The sequence below is a fragment of the Orbicella franksi genome, chromosome 3 (assembly GCF_964199315.1).
Source record: "Orbicella franksi chromosome 3, jaOrbFran1.1, whole genome shotgun sequence".
NCBI classification, from domain to species: Eukaryota; Metazoa; Cnidaria; class Anthozoa; order Scleractinia; family Merulinidae; genus Orbicella; species Orbicella franksi.
Window position 1 is genome coordinate 33256294 of NC_138147.1, and position 17173 is coordinate 33273466.

The following is a 17173-nucleotide window of genomic DNA, read 5'->3' on the forward strand; positions in this document are numbered from 1 at the left end:
TTTGATTTTGTTTGATTGACCAAATTTTAGTGTGAGTTTGATTATGTTCGATTACCGACCCCAGTTGAGTGATTGGTGATCAATTCAGTTTGATTACCAAACATTCGATTAGATATGCCAGGTTAATTGTAACATTTGTGTCATTTTTAGTGAACACAGATCCCCAAGGTCACTCCAAGAAATGGATATTTTTTGTCAATGCTAATAAAAACCTTGCAAGTTAAGTTTAGCCACTCACCGAAGTTTCAGCCTCTAAAATGCAGGTTTTCCTTATGAAATTCGTCTCCAAAGAAGCCCAAAATTTGAACATTGCTGCCGCCATTTTGAACAGTACTCAGCAGCCAGGCTGCATTTTCATGACGTCATTCCGTCCAAGAGATTTTGTCCAAATGGCTTCCAAAGAGCCATTTTAACTACCACTCTGGGTTATGGCTGTTCTTGAGCCATATTATTTTGAGCCAAACATGCTCAAAACTCCGAAATGTCTACTTGCTATAGATGAAGACAAAAAAAAGTAATCTTTATGGAGTGACCATCTCCTTTAAAAGATTTTGGAACTCTACTTTTCACTGTTTGGTAGATCTAAGATAATACTGGCAAGGATGATCGAGGTGACTCATTAGTGGTGATGCATTGAGTGACATGTAGTGTCATTCGTTGAAGTAAAATCCCCAAGTTAAACGTCAAAAAAAACATATTCTGTAGTACAAGAAATCCAATTTCTCTTTCTTCTTTGTTGTTCCTTTTTGTGAACAGGTCATCCATTTCATTAAAAAAACAGTCTCCTACCTCCATGAAACATACGTTAAGCCTACTTTTCTTCAGTTCAACCAAACGTCAGTGTAAGTGAAGAATGATTTATTTCATATAAACTTCACATCAAACGTCAGTGTGTTTACAAAACACTCTACTCAAACACACACTTGGGCTGGACGATTAATTTGAACATTTTGCCGCCGTCTTTGCAGTCGACAATAAATTCTATTAATTGCTTCCCTTTTTGAAGACTCTGTTCCTTCTCAACTTCACCCATGCTCTCCACTGAAACATTTCCCTGTACGTCTTCAGTGAGAAATACAATGTACCCATAACTGTGAACGTGCCAAAACAATAACCCACAACGGTCCACACATCTACAAGACGATTAACACGCTGTACATCGGGCCATACATCAACATCTGCCATGTTCTTCACTTTACTGGCTGCACCACCAAGAACATTCACGTAAGACAACAGAACACTTCCATTCGTCTTGCCTTCTTCTTCAAGCACGCCTTCGAGAAAGCCCTTATCTTCGTCCTCCATTTTGGATTTATGCAGATGCGAGAGACTAGAACCGAATCCCTTGGCACGCATTGGGAAAGTACGCGCGCAATGTCCGCGCAGGGCGGAAAAAGAATAACGCTCCGCCACGCGCGTCGCGGCTAAAAAAACTCAGAAAGGTCTGTTGTATTTCACTACTACAGTTTCAGGTGCTATAAAAATATTAGCTTGGCTGATCATAGTCTATCCACAGACGTTTTTTTTTTTTTTTTCTGCGAGTGTTTTTTTTTGTTTTCGAGCGCGAGGGTGACCGCAAAGTGGGCGAAAAATTGTGTGTCACGGATTCAGATGTTTTATTTTTGTCTTAAGATAACTGAACCCACTAACGAACTGTACATGTTAAAGATAATTTATTTAAAATTTTTCATCTGGAATGCGAGGGTTATGCCATTAAATTTTGACACAAGCACATAAGTTTTAGGTGTATTCCATCCCTATTGCAAGTGCTAATTATAAGCTAACATTCGAACATTTCCACCTTATGGTAACGGTAGCTTACGTCGCTTATACTAAATTAAACAGCGTTTTTTTATATACTTTTTTACAAAATACTCTTCACGTAAGTGTCATGCAATGTGCAAGGCGTGACAACGTTCAAAGGGCACTTTGATATTTGTTACCTGCTTTCACGTGATTTTCCCGATCTCAGGAGCAAGTCTTTCCTAGTCGATTGCTACAGATGTATCAATATAAATACAATAAAATTTATAATCCCAGCACTTATTTACCGCTGTATAAAATATTTTCACTACGCAACCCGGAAGTAAAGAATATGAACGCTACTTAAATTTTCGATATTCGTGGTACATGTATATGACGTTTAGTCAACATAAAGATATTACAAAAAAGGATTAAGCATTCGTGACTATGCATTTCAAGATAGCAGGGCTGAGGAAACTGTGGACTAGTCCCCTTTTGTTTTTTGACATCCACCGTCTTTGGACGTGAGTTTGTTGTAACACGGTACGATACGATAAATCAAGCTTCCCTTGCCCAAAACGACGGACAAGTCTATAATAGAGTTTCGTTAAGCAGTATGCCGACTAAACCTGCGATCTGACGTTCGTTTTTCGGCGAACGCCCCCCAAAAAAGAACTCCTGATCGCAGGTTATATGCCAACGGAACCTGGTCTAATGTCTTTACTGGTTGATCCTCAACTGTTTTGTTGTATTCATTAGCTCTTGATAAGTGGCTATTTACAGTTCCAATTTTTAAACTACATTCTGATTCATAGAGCATTTTACCGACTGCAGCACGACTTATGCGGCGGATTTGATCCCTTCAAATTCACTCTCTTCTTTTTGCCTTTGCCGTTTTTCATATTTTCCTCTTGCACCGGCGGACATACTTTGTTCAGAATGTCTTGCGTTAAAAGAGTAAACGCGTGATCAATGTTTGAGCTTGAAAGTGCGCTGGTCTCCACATAACGGATGCAATGATTCTGGGCGAGCATCTCTCCCCTTTCTCTCGTAACTTTTCTTTTCTCTTCAAGATCGCATTTGTTTGCAACAAGAATTTTCTCCACGTCTTCATTCGCGTGCTCCTCGATTTTTCTCATCCACTTCGAGATGTTGTGGAAGGACTTTTCGTTGGTGACGTCATACACCATCATGATTCCCAGTGCCCCACGGTAGTAAGCTGTTGTGATGGTATGGAATCTAGAAGGTGTAAAGTAATGTCGAAATAAGCTCTTGGGAAATTAATTATTATTTATCAGTTAAACTGAAATCAAATGAAATGTCAATATAGTAACAAATTTATTTACATCTTTGGCGTGTTAGCACGGGTTGTTAGCACCAGAATATTGAAAACGAAACTTTGTGAACAAAAGAATTTGGACTCCGGTAACTATTTCGTCCCGGCGAATTCTTGGCGGGAAACATGAGATGTTGGGACAAACGCGGCATAACGACGCGGCCTACTATTTCGGGAAACATTCTCAACATTGGAAATCGTGAAAGATGGGCAGCTAGGGCAGGAAATAATTACAACTAAAACTGCTACGGACGCGACACATCCAGATTATGGCGGGAAACAACGCAAGCCGACGGGCGCAACACATCACGGCGGGAAAATATCCGGAGGCTGTGAAGGGAATATTTTTCTAAAAATAACTGAAAGCTGTAAAGGACTCGACCAATTATGGCGGGAAACTACTGGGAGATGCCAGGTGGCGGGAAAATTCCGCCGAATTCAACCTGTGAGATGCGATCGAATATTCATCAGATTTCCGACTTTGATTTTGGCCAGGTACGGCTCCTGTTTTGGCAGAATTTAGCCATAGTTTGGATGGGAGCAAAAGAACATGGTCATTTATTTTTTCAAGAAAACAAGCCATCAGCCGTTCAAGTTGGATTATTTTGAACGAAGAAGGAAATTTCTAACAAAACCTTTTGGGAAATAAGGGAATTAAGGGATTAAGGGAAGATGTACATACCCCCTGGGGTACCCCGAGCCTCCGGCACTCGCAGAAAGTTTACCTTACCTCTCTTGTCCTGCAGTATCCCAAATTTGTAACTTGACTTTCTTTCCCCCTAAAACCATAATCATAAAAAAGCTTGATCAGGAAAACAGTCAAATCGATCGGGTTCTCCACCGAAACATTTAGTACTAAAAAAGTTGATGTGGAAAAAGGCAGTGAAATCTACAGAAATGGTTAGTGTCTGAGGACCGATCTCTCACAACGATACACCAGAAACTATTTATTTCACTGCGTATCATTCCAAAGCAGTCCCCTGACGTAAGCAAGCTCCAACTCGCGCTGAGAGTAATGGGGTAGCGGAGCACATGTACCCTTATCAGGGTGGAGATCTCAGGCGTAGATAGGGGAGTCTTCCAGCAGGTAAAGCTTTTATCCAAGTAATAACTCAATACCCTTGTTTATAATTATTTTTATGCTCTTCACATTCGTGGCTTAAAACATATTGATATTGTAAGAGGAAACTGTATGTTGATCATTCTTGGGAACCCAAGAGTAAATAAAGGTTTCGCAGCAGGTTTAGGGCCAATCATTTGTACTATTTAGTGTAAAACTGTTAGAGGAGAGAATTCGCGACACACACACACACAAAAAAAAATATTGCGCGACGGAAAAACTTAAGAGGTCCAATATCATGGTGAATATTTTAGCGTAACATCTGACGGGAAGTTAATCAATTATGAAGTAATGTTCATTGGACCGCTTACGTCATTGGAACAATTCATAATATTTGGAAGAAACATTTCCGTATAAGCAGAAAATGTCCGGATTACCACTCTCGCTTTCATCACGATAACTGCACATGATTTTTAAGGCTAAATGTAAAATAAAAAACACCACTCGACAGCAGGCAGCGGCAGATGTCATTCCAGTGAAGACATAATAACAATTCAACAATATAGAAAATAGACTACCAGAATACAATCATTTCATAACATAGCAGTGGGTGGTTTCCTTCAATCGATGGACACAACAAGCGTAGATCTTTCTAGTATTTAAACTTATGTGCTACGAAAATTAACCCTTGACAAATTACAGGCCAAAGCCTCCGGGTGAAATGATCTTTCGTGATCGAAACAATTGCAAATGTCGGTTTCAGATCAGTTGCAATTATTGTTCACAGGAAGTTAATGACCATGAACGTGCGAAATATTTGTCGGTTTCAAAATTGAAACAAATAATAAAAGGATAAAAGCGTGCCCTTGACTATGTTTTGGGTATATTCTAAAAGTCAGAAAGAAGACTCTGTCATGGCGATTTTCTGTAGCTGTGTTAATTAACTAAGTGACGCCTAGTAAATGCAAACTTCAACTCATCCGTGAACATATAAATGCCATTACATTCGGTACAAAATTCACCCCATGAAATTTAGTTCTATTTATAAAATACAGATGGCAGGTACCAGCTAGTACGTCTAGTCTTAAACAGACATTAAAAAATGTTCGTTTCTCAGCTTAAACGCCAAAACATTCCGAGACCTTCGATTTTGTTTACAACCAAAGTGATGTTTCATGTATTTCCTTCAGTCCGCTTTATCTCTACTCACCGAGTTCCAGAGTTCTGATCTTGAAATCGATTCCAATCGTCGAAATAAACGTCGGATTGAACGTGTTCTCGGCGAATCGAAATATTATGCACGTCTTCCCAACTCCGCTATCGCCTATGAGGAGAAACTTGAAAAACAAGTCGAAATTCGGCTTCGCCATTTCGCGAGTTAAGCGCCGTGTTACGTGACGGTGGGAATTTTGCGCAAGGGGGAGTGGGGAGTGGTTACTAAATAAAGTTCGTGGAGCGGAACCGGAAATCGGGCACAGTGCAAACGTAACACGGATGAAAGCACGAACTCCTCTTTAGCGGAAAGACTTTTCAAGATTGTTTACAGGAAAAGCTTTCTTTTTGCGGCTGTTTGCCCAAAAAATATGCCTAACATGCCGGGCGAACTGATGAAATCGCATGTAAACTCGTCTCATTACCAACTGCGTCACATATGGAAAATGTTTTCGTGTACATATGGTAGAAAAAGGTATCACGAGCAGTGGCGAACAATGGAGCAAGATTAAAACCAGAGGGAGAAGTAAAGACAAAGTGTATAAGTACTACGTATCACCAGCACGACGTCAACAGAAAATATTTGATGACTCATTCAGTAGTAGTATACGACAACCGATATTTTAACAGAGTTTATTTTGTTCACGTTTCTAATTTTCTCTCTCTAACCCTAAAACGCTTGACCCGAAGTTAACAGTCCCACCTGTTTACACAAATATCTATATAAAGCCTCTTCCTGAAGGATTTTGTTCTTTTAGCCTTCACGTTCGCGTTGCGTGACAAAACAGTCACGGCCAACAACAGTATAAAAGAAGAGAGAAAAAGGGACTTCAACTAGATTTATTCAATGCATGCCAAAATCATCCAGTCAGCGCTAAAATCAGGCTCTTTAACTTCAATGTTCAGATGATTTTACAAGCTAGAGTCAGCACGACATGCAAGACTTTGTCGATGTGTCCAGTCGTTGTATGCTCTCAGACTGCGCTAATTCATCCTCACCGTACAGCAAAACCCTGTTCAAAATGTCTCTTGCCAAAATCGTGAATGCTTCATCGATGTTTGAGCTTGCCAGAGCACTCATTTCCACGTAAGGAATTTCAAGATCTATAGCCAGCGACTCGCCTCGTTCTCTGGTTATCTTTCGCTTTTCTTTGAGGTCACACTTGTTTGCGATCAGGATTTTGTTGACGTTTCCTCCAGCATTCTCTTTTATTTTACTCATCCACTTTGAAACGTTCATGTAGGACTTCTCGTCTGTGACGTCATACACTACCATGATGCCCATAGCTCTGCGGTAACAAGTGGCCGTTATTGTGTAGAATCTGCAAAAATAAATGAAAAATTGAGAGACTCCGCAGAGGTCTAGGATTAAGACTCAGGTCTAGCGAGAAGTCTAGGTTTGAGCCCTATCTGGGGTTCCTTTTCTCAGTGTTTTAGCAAAAACAACCAGGTGTATAATTTGACTTACTCTTCTCCAACGCTCATGTCACGCAACGCTCTTAGAAGCCTTGCGTGACCATCCAACTAAGCAATGAAAATTGAAAATTTTCGCGCGAATATTTTGCTCACATTTTTGTTAATGTACCTTTCTTGGCCAGCAGTGTCCCAGATTTGAAGCTTGACCTTTTTTCCATCTGTAAATAAAATAAAAATAAGACCAACAACGGGTAAAACAATTCTACAACTCAATTATGACTAAGGGCACGGGCATTTCCGAGCCTTTTGCAACATCCCGTGACCGGAAGTGACATAGATTTTATTTCCGAGGTCGTGTGCCTTTTGTAAAATAATTTGTGGTATGTACTGTTAACATTTTCCTGGAACTAAATTGCAATTTCTAAGAACGGGAAGAAGACGAAGAAGAGTGTTAACCTTGCAAGCTATCAGCAGTGTCACTTTCACAACACGCGCGTGTCGTCAATATTCCCGGAATATCAGGCATCGCTTTCTTTCAATTCGAAAATGAATTTCATCAAGTTCTGTACATGAAAGTAAGCCATTCCTTTCATATGAATCAGTGTACACAGCAAAAAGGTCGTGGTGTCGTAATGCGAACATTAACAAACCCTGCAGCGACATTTTAGTCATTGCATATTTAATTCACAGAGCTGAGCTCTTGCCGGCGACACTGTCAATATTCTTGTTCAACCAATTCAAGTGGACCAAACACAACACCACAAGCCCTTTCAGATACGCAAAGTGATTAAATTTTCTTACCATTGATCCTACTCTTCGAATGATGGAGAACTCAGTGTAAGCGCGATGTGCAAAGCACTTCACTGCTTAATAAATCTATTACACAACCGTACAGCTGTTTTAAACGTACCGATTTCAAGTGTCCTTATTTTGAAGTCTATTCCAATGGTCGATATATACGAAGAAGTAAAGGTGTTCTCCACAAACCGAATAAGTATACAAGTCTTTCCAACACCGCTATCTCCGACCAACAGAAGCCGGAACAGGTAGTCATAGTTTTTCGCCATATTCTGTCTGGAGTTGTGTCGTAGCGGATTGCGTTACATATGCCGTTTAGTCACGTGCATATTCGTGCTTCCTCCGCTGATACGGTATGCCCGCCCAGACTTCACGGATCCTGAACCATGGATAACTGCCATCATTCAACTCTCGTTCCTGTTCAAGTTTCACCTTTTCTCGGCAAAATGTTTATTTTGCCGTTTAATTCTGACCAAAAGTTTGAAGGTCATCTCTTTGATCACGTGCTATTTCGGGCCCGGGCGGGGAGAGGCTAACTCTAACCAGAGGTAGAGTTAGGTATAGTTACCCTTCTACCTTCAAGGGTACTAATTAGAGAATAAAATAAATTACAGTATTTAGAGAGGAAACCACATTAGCCGGCTGGGTTTCACGCGGATCCTCTATCCTGGTGGAACTGAAATTTAGAAATGTTGTTTTTTTTTTTTTTCAGGAGGGAGGAAAGCAGGAGAATCCGGAGAAAGAGCCTCGGAGCGAAACAAGAACCAATAACAAACTCTAGCTACTTTCAAGTTCGGTTTATTTTGGACATTTTGTGGACGTTCAAGCCAAAACAGTCTCACTACCAAGGCTCACAACTAACATTCCGAGTGGAGTTTCTGGTTTTGGTCTCCATAAAATGCAATCAAGATTTTATTTTATTGTTTACACATTGCTTAATAGGAAGATATTTGTTCACAAACATTGTTTCTGCTATTTACATGTCCAACAAGTTAAACAAAAGAACCTTTTGTTTCACCAGCCAGTTAATAACAATAGCACACGTTATGGTACCGATACCTTCACTATTTGTTCAATGTCAACAATTTATTAGTTGTGTCTCGCAGTTTCAGCAAACATTTTTCCCTACCAAAAACATCCCCTGCTGAATTCGACATGCTTGCAAATTGATAAGCTTTGGTCAAAATAGTCTTCCTTTCATAAATCATTGTTAATTTCTTTTCATCATGAAATACTGGCGAAATCCTAATGGAAGCAACAGGCATGCTTAGCTTTCTCTTCTACTGACAGAGCAGGCCTGCTCTCCGCAGCCAAGCAGACATGATTGTTAAAAACGTCCTGTGTCAGTGCCCCAAATGCATCTTCCACATTCATATTTGAAAAAGCGCTTATTTCCAGGTAACGAATCTCAAGATTTTGTGCAAGCTGTTCTCCCTGCTCTCTTGTGATTACTCTTTGTTTCTTGAGGTCGCATTTGTTCGCTACCAACATCTTTATTACATCAGGACTGGCAAGCTCCTGAGTTTTTTGTATCCACTTCGGAATGTGTTTGAAAGACTTTTCGTCGGTGACGTCATACACCAACATGATCCCCTGGGCTCCCCGGTAACATGTGGCCGCGATGGTATGGAATCTGCAGGAAAATGCACAAGTCAGTTTTTTTAGTTTTAAACTTATTTGTAAGTGTTTCGTTGCTGTTTCAGTACTAAAGCAAAGCTGAGGACAAGGTATTTTTGAAAGCTAAACCATAAATAAATAAATAAATAAATAAATAAACAAATAAACAAATAAAAATATAGTCATAAATACCTTAACTGACCACTCCCCCAATGGAGTTTTTCAGGGCCAATGCAAACAAATGATAAAACGAATACAATATAAATGAACATAGCGTGGTTAAAAACCCAACCGGCGGGAGGCAGACCAGTTGGCTATTTACAAGAGTGATAGCCTGCAGAGCAGGCGAGTTTTTTTCGAGCGAGCACATCGTAAAAAGTTTAGCCGCCATCTTGAATTTTTCATGCAGTGGAAGACTGGAGAGGGAAAGAAAGTTTTACCAAGGGGGTGAATGATAGGCAAGAGGAAGGATAGGGGAGGGGGTGGGGCGAAGAAAATCTTCTCATTTTTCCCCTCCCCCATCCCCCACCGTCTAACATGGCGGTCGCAAGGTTGTAACGCTAACTCGCCCCAATAAGACGCCTGCACTGCAGGCTACAAGAGTCACCGAGGAGTTAAACTCAGGGCTACCGAGAACAACGCCAGCAGGTGGTCAGAACTGGACTTCCGGATTTCAAGTTAAGCGCTCTAACCACGTGGCCAAGCTGCCTCCCATGCCATGAAGTTGAGGATTCTTTTACCTTTCCTGGCCAGCAGTGTCCCAGATTTGTAACTTGATTTTCTTTCCACCTGATATAGAAAATATAATAGAACACGATCTTGACTATGAACAACGAGAACACCCTTTGTTCGAGGTTCAGTTGCGTGCGCGAGTTAAACATGTGCTAGACATACTGGGCCATTGTTGTCTTTGACTCCCTCCCCCCCCCCCCCTCCCCTCCCCTCCCTCGGCCCATCCCGGCCCTGTCTTCCCCGTAGAACTCGAAAGTTCGAGGGTTAAACCGAAATTCATTCTATGGTGAATTGTCAGCGATATGATAAAAACTAAGTTTCTGAGTAGTGATTTAATGACAGACCATTTCGTTCTTGTTTGTTCAAGTAACCTTCATTTTTGTCGCAACCAGCAGTGCGTCACGCAAGCTTTGAATAGAATGCGTGACGAGGCCCAAGTTACTCGTAATGATCCATTCGAATCGTGTATTAATGTAGCCATTTGCGCTGTTTATTCCCAGCTTGTTTGAATTTCTGCTGTAAAGTCAAGTCAAGGCAGCTCTTGAGACGCTCCGTGATAAACGCTAAGTAATTTCACAAACAAACAACAAACGCGCAACAAACACTAACAGGTCTTATGACCTTTAAGTGTTTCGAAACAATATTTACAAACGATCGCCTGTTTGATTAACAACGTTATTGGGCTCAGCCGGGAGCAAAAATCCTAAAATATTGCCTTGAAATTGACACTGTCTGAAAATGAGTGCTCAAGCTTCGGTCCTCGGTTTAGAGATCCTTGTACTCACCAATTTCCACTGTCCTGATCTTGAAATCTATGCCAATAGTTGTGATGAATGCGGTATTAAACGTATTTTCGACAAATCGAAATATTATACATGTCTTACCAACACCGCTATCCCCGATAAGGAGTAATTTGAATAAGAAGTCAAACTTTTTCTCCATTTTGAATAGGGGGCAGTTTTAGCTCGCCGTGAATCGAAGCGTTGAGTTAGATCTGAGCAAGTTGTCCCATTGCCTCGTGGATAGCACCTTCTGGAACCCTTGATCGCATTGCAGTCGCGTGACTTTAAAGACCATAGTTTTCATCGGATTGTCCCCGGTAGCAAGTTATGCGGCTAAAATAGTTATGGACGGCCTATCTTAAGTTATTGACCTCAAATGTGAACAGTAAGAGAAATGGTACGAAATATATTATTATTCACAGTATAGTCTCAATAAGTCTCAATAGGGTAGGAAACTATGAAGGATGCTTGGCGGATCAGTTCTAAAAAAGTTGAACACACGACCAAAACAAGTAACATAGGCGTACATTTCTGGCCACGTTTAGTTCTCTCCTGGTTGTGAAAAAATCTAAATAGATCTGAATAGGCTGAACGTCAAGACTTTTGGGTTGTTTAGGATTACAGAAGGCAGTGTCCACGAAAGTTCAGTCACTCATTTAATTCTTACATACAATGTTGTAAAGAACTAACAAAATTAAAAAATTCGTAAACTTGGCCAGAATGTCAGTCTGGCTTCGGGGTAGACAAGCCACAGCCGGAAATACGTGTACGTTCGAATGCTAAGTCTAGTTATCTCTAGTAAGACTACTGTTATTAAAACTCAGTGACTCAAGGATAGTGCAGATATATCATACAGCTGATCAATTGATTGTAGAATGATCGTTTCGTTTCGAGACAAAGGCGTGTACTTTGAGGGTAAAATACTGTGTTCATATTTTTTTTATTTAAGTCCAAACACGTTGAAACACCAAACGTGATCATACGTACCGTTTCCTTTACAACAGTCACATGATGCTTCTGTCTTTTCTTGAAACCTTATGTAACATTATACTTAATTGTTTTTTGTGCGAACGCTGTAAAATTATACTTCTGTTTTCTTGAAAGACACGCCCGTCCTTGGCGACATTGAGGGTGGATAAAACCAGTTACAACACATTCAGATAGTAATTAATTGCACATTTAGGAGATATGCAAGGGTCACCTTTTCCGATACTAATAAACATCGCCGCTTGACCTAGCCGCTCTTTGGGTTCGTCACGTATTATTGAGTGATGAGCATAAAGAGCAGAGGGTAGGAGGCTACGCTTGAACAAAAACCTTGGTCTAATTAAATCAATTTGACTTGCCGCTTTAGAGTCTACAGGAATATTGAAGTGTTCCCACACCAGAAAGCTTTAGAAAGCTAGCTTTTCTTAGATTGCCCATAGGCCACCAATAAACTAGAAAAGAGACTTAAAGAAAAGCTGTCGACCAAGTGCAAGCCCAGTATACCGCTGGCATTTGAAATCTTAGGGATATTGGCGCCTGCTCCGACCGATCAGACCGCTGCAACCGAGTAACTCGTAGACTCAGGGCAGTGATAAGTTGGCAAGTCGAATAGGCCATTAATTTCCGAGTTACCTTGTGCCTCTGTTTCAAAACGCGTTTTCGTGCAAAACCTTTGATAGAAAAGTAAGTTTGATTTGCATGAAAATGAGCCTGAAGAAGAAACACATTTTCATATTAATGGTTTCGCACGGAGACTCGATTTGACACAGAGGCAAAAGGCAACTCGGAAGTGGCCTATTAGTCAACTTCAGTCCACGTTCTTTGTCAAAGACGACACAGGATTATAGAAACAAGACTATAAATTCTTCTAATGGCAGATACTTATACAAAGTTTATTCGTATCCTAAATTCGAAATCTTGACATTGCATATTGCAATCTATAACATCATTGTTTACATTATACACCTAATTGATGTTTTGAACCAGGCTTATACAAATATATCATATACGTTTCCCTAAATTCTCTGGAACATTTTAAAGATCGCTCTTTTTAAAGGTATTACATTTCTGTCTTCGTTTGTCCAGCTTCCCCTTCGCTTCTCCTACAGTTTCCACACTATGAGGATTGTAAATCTGCCTGCAGAATATATGGGGAGGGGTGAAGAGTGCTTTAATCCTACATGCATTGCGCGCCTTGTCCTCTATGAAAAATAACTATTAGTAATTACAAAGACTGCTTTGAAAATTCATCTTACTCCAGTTATTGAGCTATCATGTCTCCAACGCACAACGACACAGATATTCGGATCAGGCGGTAAATCATATGACGGGCAGGTTTAAAAAAAAAAATGGCAAAATGACGAAATGGCACAATGGTTAGCCTAAAGAGCGCTCAGGTAAGCCTAGATAGCCCCCAGGTTAGCCTGAATATATAGCGCTCTGATTACCCTAAATAGCACTGACTTAGCCTTAGCCCTCAATAATTGTAAGGGTTTACCGTATCCCACACTGTTAAGTGCCATTTCTTGTTTTAAACACGTTCCCATATGACCAATCGGTGAAACACATAAGCATGTAAATATCGATCGAAGCAAGAATGTAATAGAGCATGTTGCATGGCAGCGGCTTGAGGAGTATAAGTTCCTCTCTCTCCCATTATATCTAGTGAAAATGCTCTCATTCTTACTTACCGTATTCATTTTCCTGTCACGCAGGTAATGGTTAATAAAAAGTTTTAGAGCGATAGCATCACCTGATTAAATGTCCGCTATAAAAATTGAATTTAGATTTCCAATGATCAGTGCGCACGCGCACAAATTCTACGCTTGACATGGCGTAACTTCCTCCAGAGCTACCTTGCACGTTTCGAGCTGGATTTACAGCTCAAAAAATCTAAGTTTAAAAAATTATCTTAACACGAATGATCAACCTAGGAGCAATTCTTCGTCTTGCTCAATTTTGATGCCATGATGTCTTGGGCCAAAGTCTTCGGAAACTGCCCTTTCTTTCTCCATTTCCTCTTGTGAACCGGTGTGGCTTAAGATATCTTGAATAAGCAACTTAAGGACTTCGTCAATCTCTAAGCTTTGCAGGTCGTTGATCTCTGCATATCGCATGCCGTATTCCCGGGCGAATTTCTCGCCCTCTTTCTTTGTGATCTCCCGTTTTCTTTCGTTAGACCGGCAGTTGTTGGCCACCAGAATCCTCTGAAAGTCCTGTTCGCTGGCATGATGCTCGATAATGCTCAGCCAATCCAGGATTTTGTCGTACGACGCTCTGTCGGTGACGTCATAGGCCAGAATGAACCCTTGTGTCCCGTGATAGTAACTGGTCGACGAGGCCTGGGAGCTAAAACAAATTGTAACATTTTACGACTCGGAAAGCTAGGAATAAGCAATTGAGCAATATATGATCAGCTGGGGTGGGGAGGGGGAGGGAGTTGGGAAACCAGACTGCGATCCTTACTTAAGACCGTGGACATATATAAAGAACAAAGTGAACCAATCGATAAAAGCTCTAGTTCGTTTACAAGTCTTTCGAGAAAAGATCGGGATACAACGAGCGCAGACGTAAGGGGATGGGTTGAGTGGAGAGAAAATAGACAGTCTGAGTGGAAACAGCTTCTCCAGAAACGGAAAATCCCCATTGGCTAAAAGACGATCAACGTGCCATCGCTGTGTCAATGATCGTTGAAGTTTTAGTACAAACGTACTGATGTTCTATGACGAATGTCGTCCGCTGATTGGCTATGCAACTCACTATCTATTTTGTTGTATAGTGAGTAGCCCAGCAGTGTGCGATTGTTAATTAACTGGCGGCCGCCTCTTGGCGTTTTGTAAGTGTCGGTGAAGAGGTTTGGGATAAAGTTTTGAACGACTAGTAGATTTATACTAAAACAATTAGATTACATTTGCTCGATAGCGATAGAAATCTCGAGCTCATAATCTAATTGCTTAATAGAAACACGATTTTAAACCAATCAGCGCGCGTATTTTCTATGGCCTATTATCTGATGTTATATAATATGTTGAATTATTCTCGCATTTTGTTTGGTTCCTTCTTATGATATATTGGAGGACATACAATTCACTTAGATGACGTCATCTACAATCTTTTGTTTCTTTATAATATAAAACAAATTGATTCCATATTGCCGCGCGTCTGTTCAGTAAAAGATAACAAATGATGTCAAAACGTGGTCAGGTCATCAGTGACCCACTCGGCTAACGGCTCGTGTGCCACTTAAGCAAAACCACGACGGCGACGGCAACGCAAACGTCACCAAACAAAAGATTTAATGAGCAATACAATGGCTGTGCACGTGCTTTATAAATCTTTATAGATTTCTTTGCCGTCCTCTGCAAAACAACAACGTTAAATGACCAAGTTCGCTGGTAAAATATAAATTCATTTTTGACTAGGCGTCATTCTGGGCGTTGTTCGTCGTCGATGCTTACATTTGCATAATTAACATAATGATTTGCATAATGATCATAATGATTCTCACAATGACCATAATTTTACAAAGAAAACAGAGTCACCCCTTTGTTTCAGTTGGACAAGAATGTACACATTGTGTTTTATCCCAAGCACAAAAATTAAAATGTTACAAAAGTGAAACAAATAACTTACAATATTTAGAGTGAAAGCCACATCAACCTTAGCTAGTTTTCATACGGGCCCTTTAGATCTATCCTGGTGGAATTAGTTTTAGTGGAGGAAGGAAAACCCAAGAACCTGGAGATAAACCCTCGGAGCAAGGCGAGAACCAATTGCAACAACAAACTCAACCAATATGGCGCCGGGTCGGAATCGAATTCGGGTCACATTCGTGGGAGGCGAGTGCTCTCACCAAGCACTGCGCCATCTCTGCTTCCCAAAAAGTAAGTTTAAATGAACATTATTCCTAGTATTAAATGGGTCTGGTCTGCCTGGACGAGACAACAGTTTACATGTATTGGAGAAATTACCGGAATGGTGGCGTGACCTCTGATCGCGTGACTAGCAACACGACAGCTGCCAATGATTTCCATACCAGACTGATCTTAAAGTGAGGTGGAAAAAATACAAAACATCCCTCTTACCTTTCTTGTCCTGCAATATTCCATATCTGCAATTTTATTCGCTTTCCATCTGAAGTTTCAAAGAGAAATGTAAGACAGATAACTAAATTATAATGCAACTGAACGAAAATGACAGCCTGTCGGCAAAAAATGTTAATCAGCTTCCGTCTCATCAGGAAAAATATTGGCTTTTGAAATGAGGACAGCTTCTAGAATTGCGTAAACAGTAATTGCTTTCCCTGTTTTGAAAAAAAACAATGTTCATATCCTCAGCTTATACAGAGTGATTCAGATACTGCGGAGGCGGGATTGTCTCAGTGTGTGGCAAAAGAACGGTTGAGTTGAAAATTTCCAGCCCCTCTCCGGCCAATGCATTTGTCGTCTGTAAATGACGCTAAAATAACAGCTCTTCTACACGAGTTCAAATGAATTCCGCTTACGCAAAGCAAGATGTATATCTGTCTTGCACTAAATACCTGTGACCTGGATGACTAAGCTAGGTCTTTCTTACAGTTCGAAATGACAAATTAAATAAAATATGTATTATCGCCGTTGAATGGCTGAGGAAGTATGTGTACGTACGGACACCAGTCGAGGCAAATTTATGAACTAAGTTGAAGAGTACACTCCACAAATGAACACAACACTTACCCAGTTCCAGCTTCCTTTTAAGGAAATTTACACCAACTGTCGACGGGCACGAAGATTCGTTGCCCGACTGATGCAATATCGCGGCCTTGCCGACTTCTGGATCACCGACGAGCAACACTTTAAACAACAAGTGATAATTCAACGCCATTCTATTTGTGAGCCTTCGTTATCGAACTCCGCGGTTATTGACTTTAAAGTCTTTAAGTTCAGTGCATTCGTCACGGAAGTCTACTCTTGAAGCGAGCACTTTAATTTAGCGAGTGCCTGTTTGTGGACTGAATGAATTTGGCTCAATACCCAGCGGAAATTGCAACAAAAAAACCACAGATGTTCTTAATTCTGAGATTTTAATATCGGATTATGCTGAGTGGTATTATTTTTACATCTAGACATATCACCGCCGGAACCTAGATGAATTCTCTAATACTGTATTCAAATTAATATCTAATTGAATTCATAACTAATGCGCATAATAACAGCGACAATGTTCAAGGACAATACGTAAATTAACAATACATAAAAAGAACAGAGAGACTTGTTTGACTTGTTCGCATTGAAAAAGACAGAAATATCACAACAAAATTACGTGACTCACGTTCCGAGTATTTTTAAACCGACAATTATCTATTTCAATTTCGTGCAGAGTGACCCCGGGGGGGGGGGGGGGGACTCCCATATGGAGTGGACGGGGATGCTCGTCGGAAATTTTGAATTTAACCCCTAAAAGAGACCAATCTGGGCGTGGCCGAAGCTTATGCAGACCCCTAAAAGAGAC

The 17173-nt window shown here is 40.6% G+C and overlaps 5 protein-coding genes across 5 annotated transcripts; all 5 read right to left on the minus strand.

Moving 5' to 3' along the window:
- Window positions 1-486: 486 nt before the first annotated feature.
- Window positions 487-1524, minus strand: LOC145482160 (uncharacterized). Its single transcript, XM_081460766.1, has one exon. It carries the CDS (start codon window positions 1354-1356, stop codon window positions 985-987), a length of 372 nt encoding a protein of 123 aa, XP_081316892.1. The 5' UTR covers window positions 1357-1524; the 3' UTR covers window positions 487-984.
- A 66-nt stretch (window positions 1525-1590) lies between these two features.
- On the minus strand, window positions 1591-5529 carry LOC145482157 (ras-related protein Rab-10-like). The gene is made up of 3 exons (XM_081460763.1): window positions 5350-5529; window positions 3810-3858; window positions 1591-2982 (listed from the first exon to the last, which is right to left on the minus strand). Exons 1-3 carry the CDS (start codon window positions 5507-5509, stop codon window positions 2565-2567), a joined length of 627 nt encoding a protein of 208 aa, XP_081316889.1. The 5' UTR covers window positions 5510-5529; the 3' UTR covers window positions 1591-2564.
- Window positions 5530-6267: 738 nt separating this feature from the next.
- LOC145482158 (ras-related protein Rab-13-like) lies at window positions 6268-7848 on the minus strand. Its single transcript, XM_081460764.1, has 3 exons — window positions 7678-7848; window positions 6937-6985; window positions 6268-6673 (listed from the first exon to the last, which is right to left on the minus strand). Exons 1-3 carry the CDS (start codon window positions 7832-7834, stop codon window positions 6277-6279), a joined length of 603 nt encoding a protein of 200 aa, XP_081316890.1. The 5' UTR covers window positions 7835-7848; the 3' UTR covers window positions 6268-6276.
- Window positions 7849-8804: 956 nt separating this feature from the next.
- LOC145482159 (ras-related protein Rab-8A-like) lies at window positions 8805-10934 on the minus strand. The gene is made up of 3 exons (XM_081460765.1): window positions 10700-10934; window positions 9923-9971; window positions 8805-9198 (listed from the first exon to the last, which is right to left on the minus strand). The coding sequence occupies exons 1-3, from the start codon at window positions 10854-10856 to the stop codon at window positions 8811-8813; spliced, it is 594 nt and encodes a 197-aa protein (XP_081316891.1). The 5' UTR covers window positions 10857-10934; the 3' UTR covers window positions 8805-8810.
- An 897-nt stretch (window positions 10935-11831) lies between these two features.
- Window positions 11832-17041, minus strand: LOC145482175 (ras-related protein Rab-8B-like). The gene is made up of 3 exons (XM_081460788.1): window positions 16399-17041; window positions 15769-15817; window positions 11832-14032 (listed from the first exon to the last, which is right to left on the minus strand). Exons 1-3 carry the CDS (start codon window positions 16544-16546, stop codon window positions 13609-13611), a joined length of 621 nt encoding a protein of 206 aa, XP_081316914.1. The 5' UTR covers window positions 16547-17041; the 3' UTR covers window positions 11832-13608.
- Window positions 17042-17173: the final 132 nt, after the last annotated feature.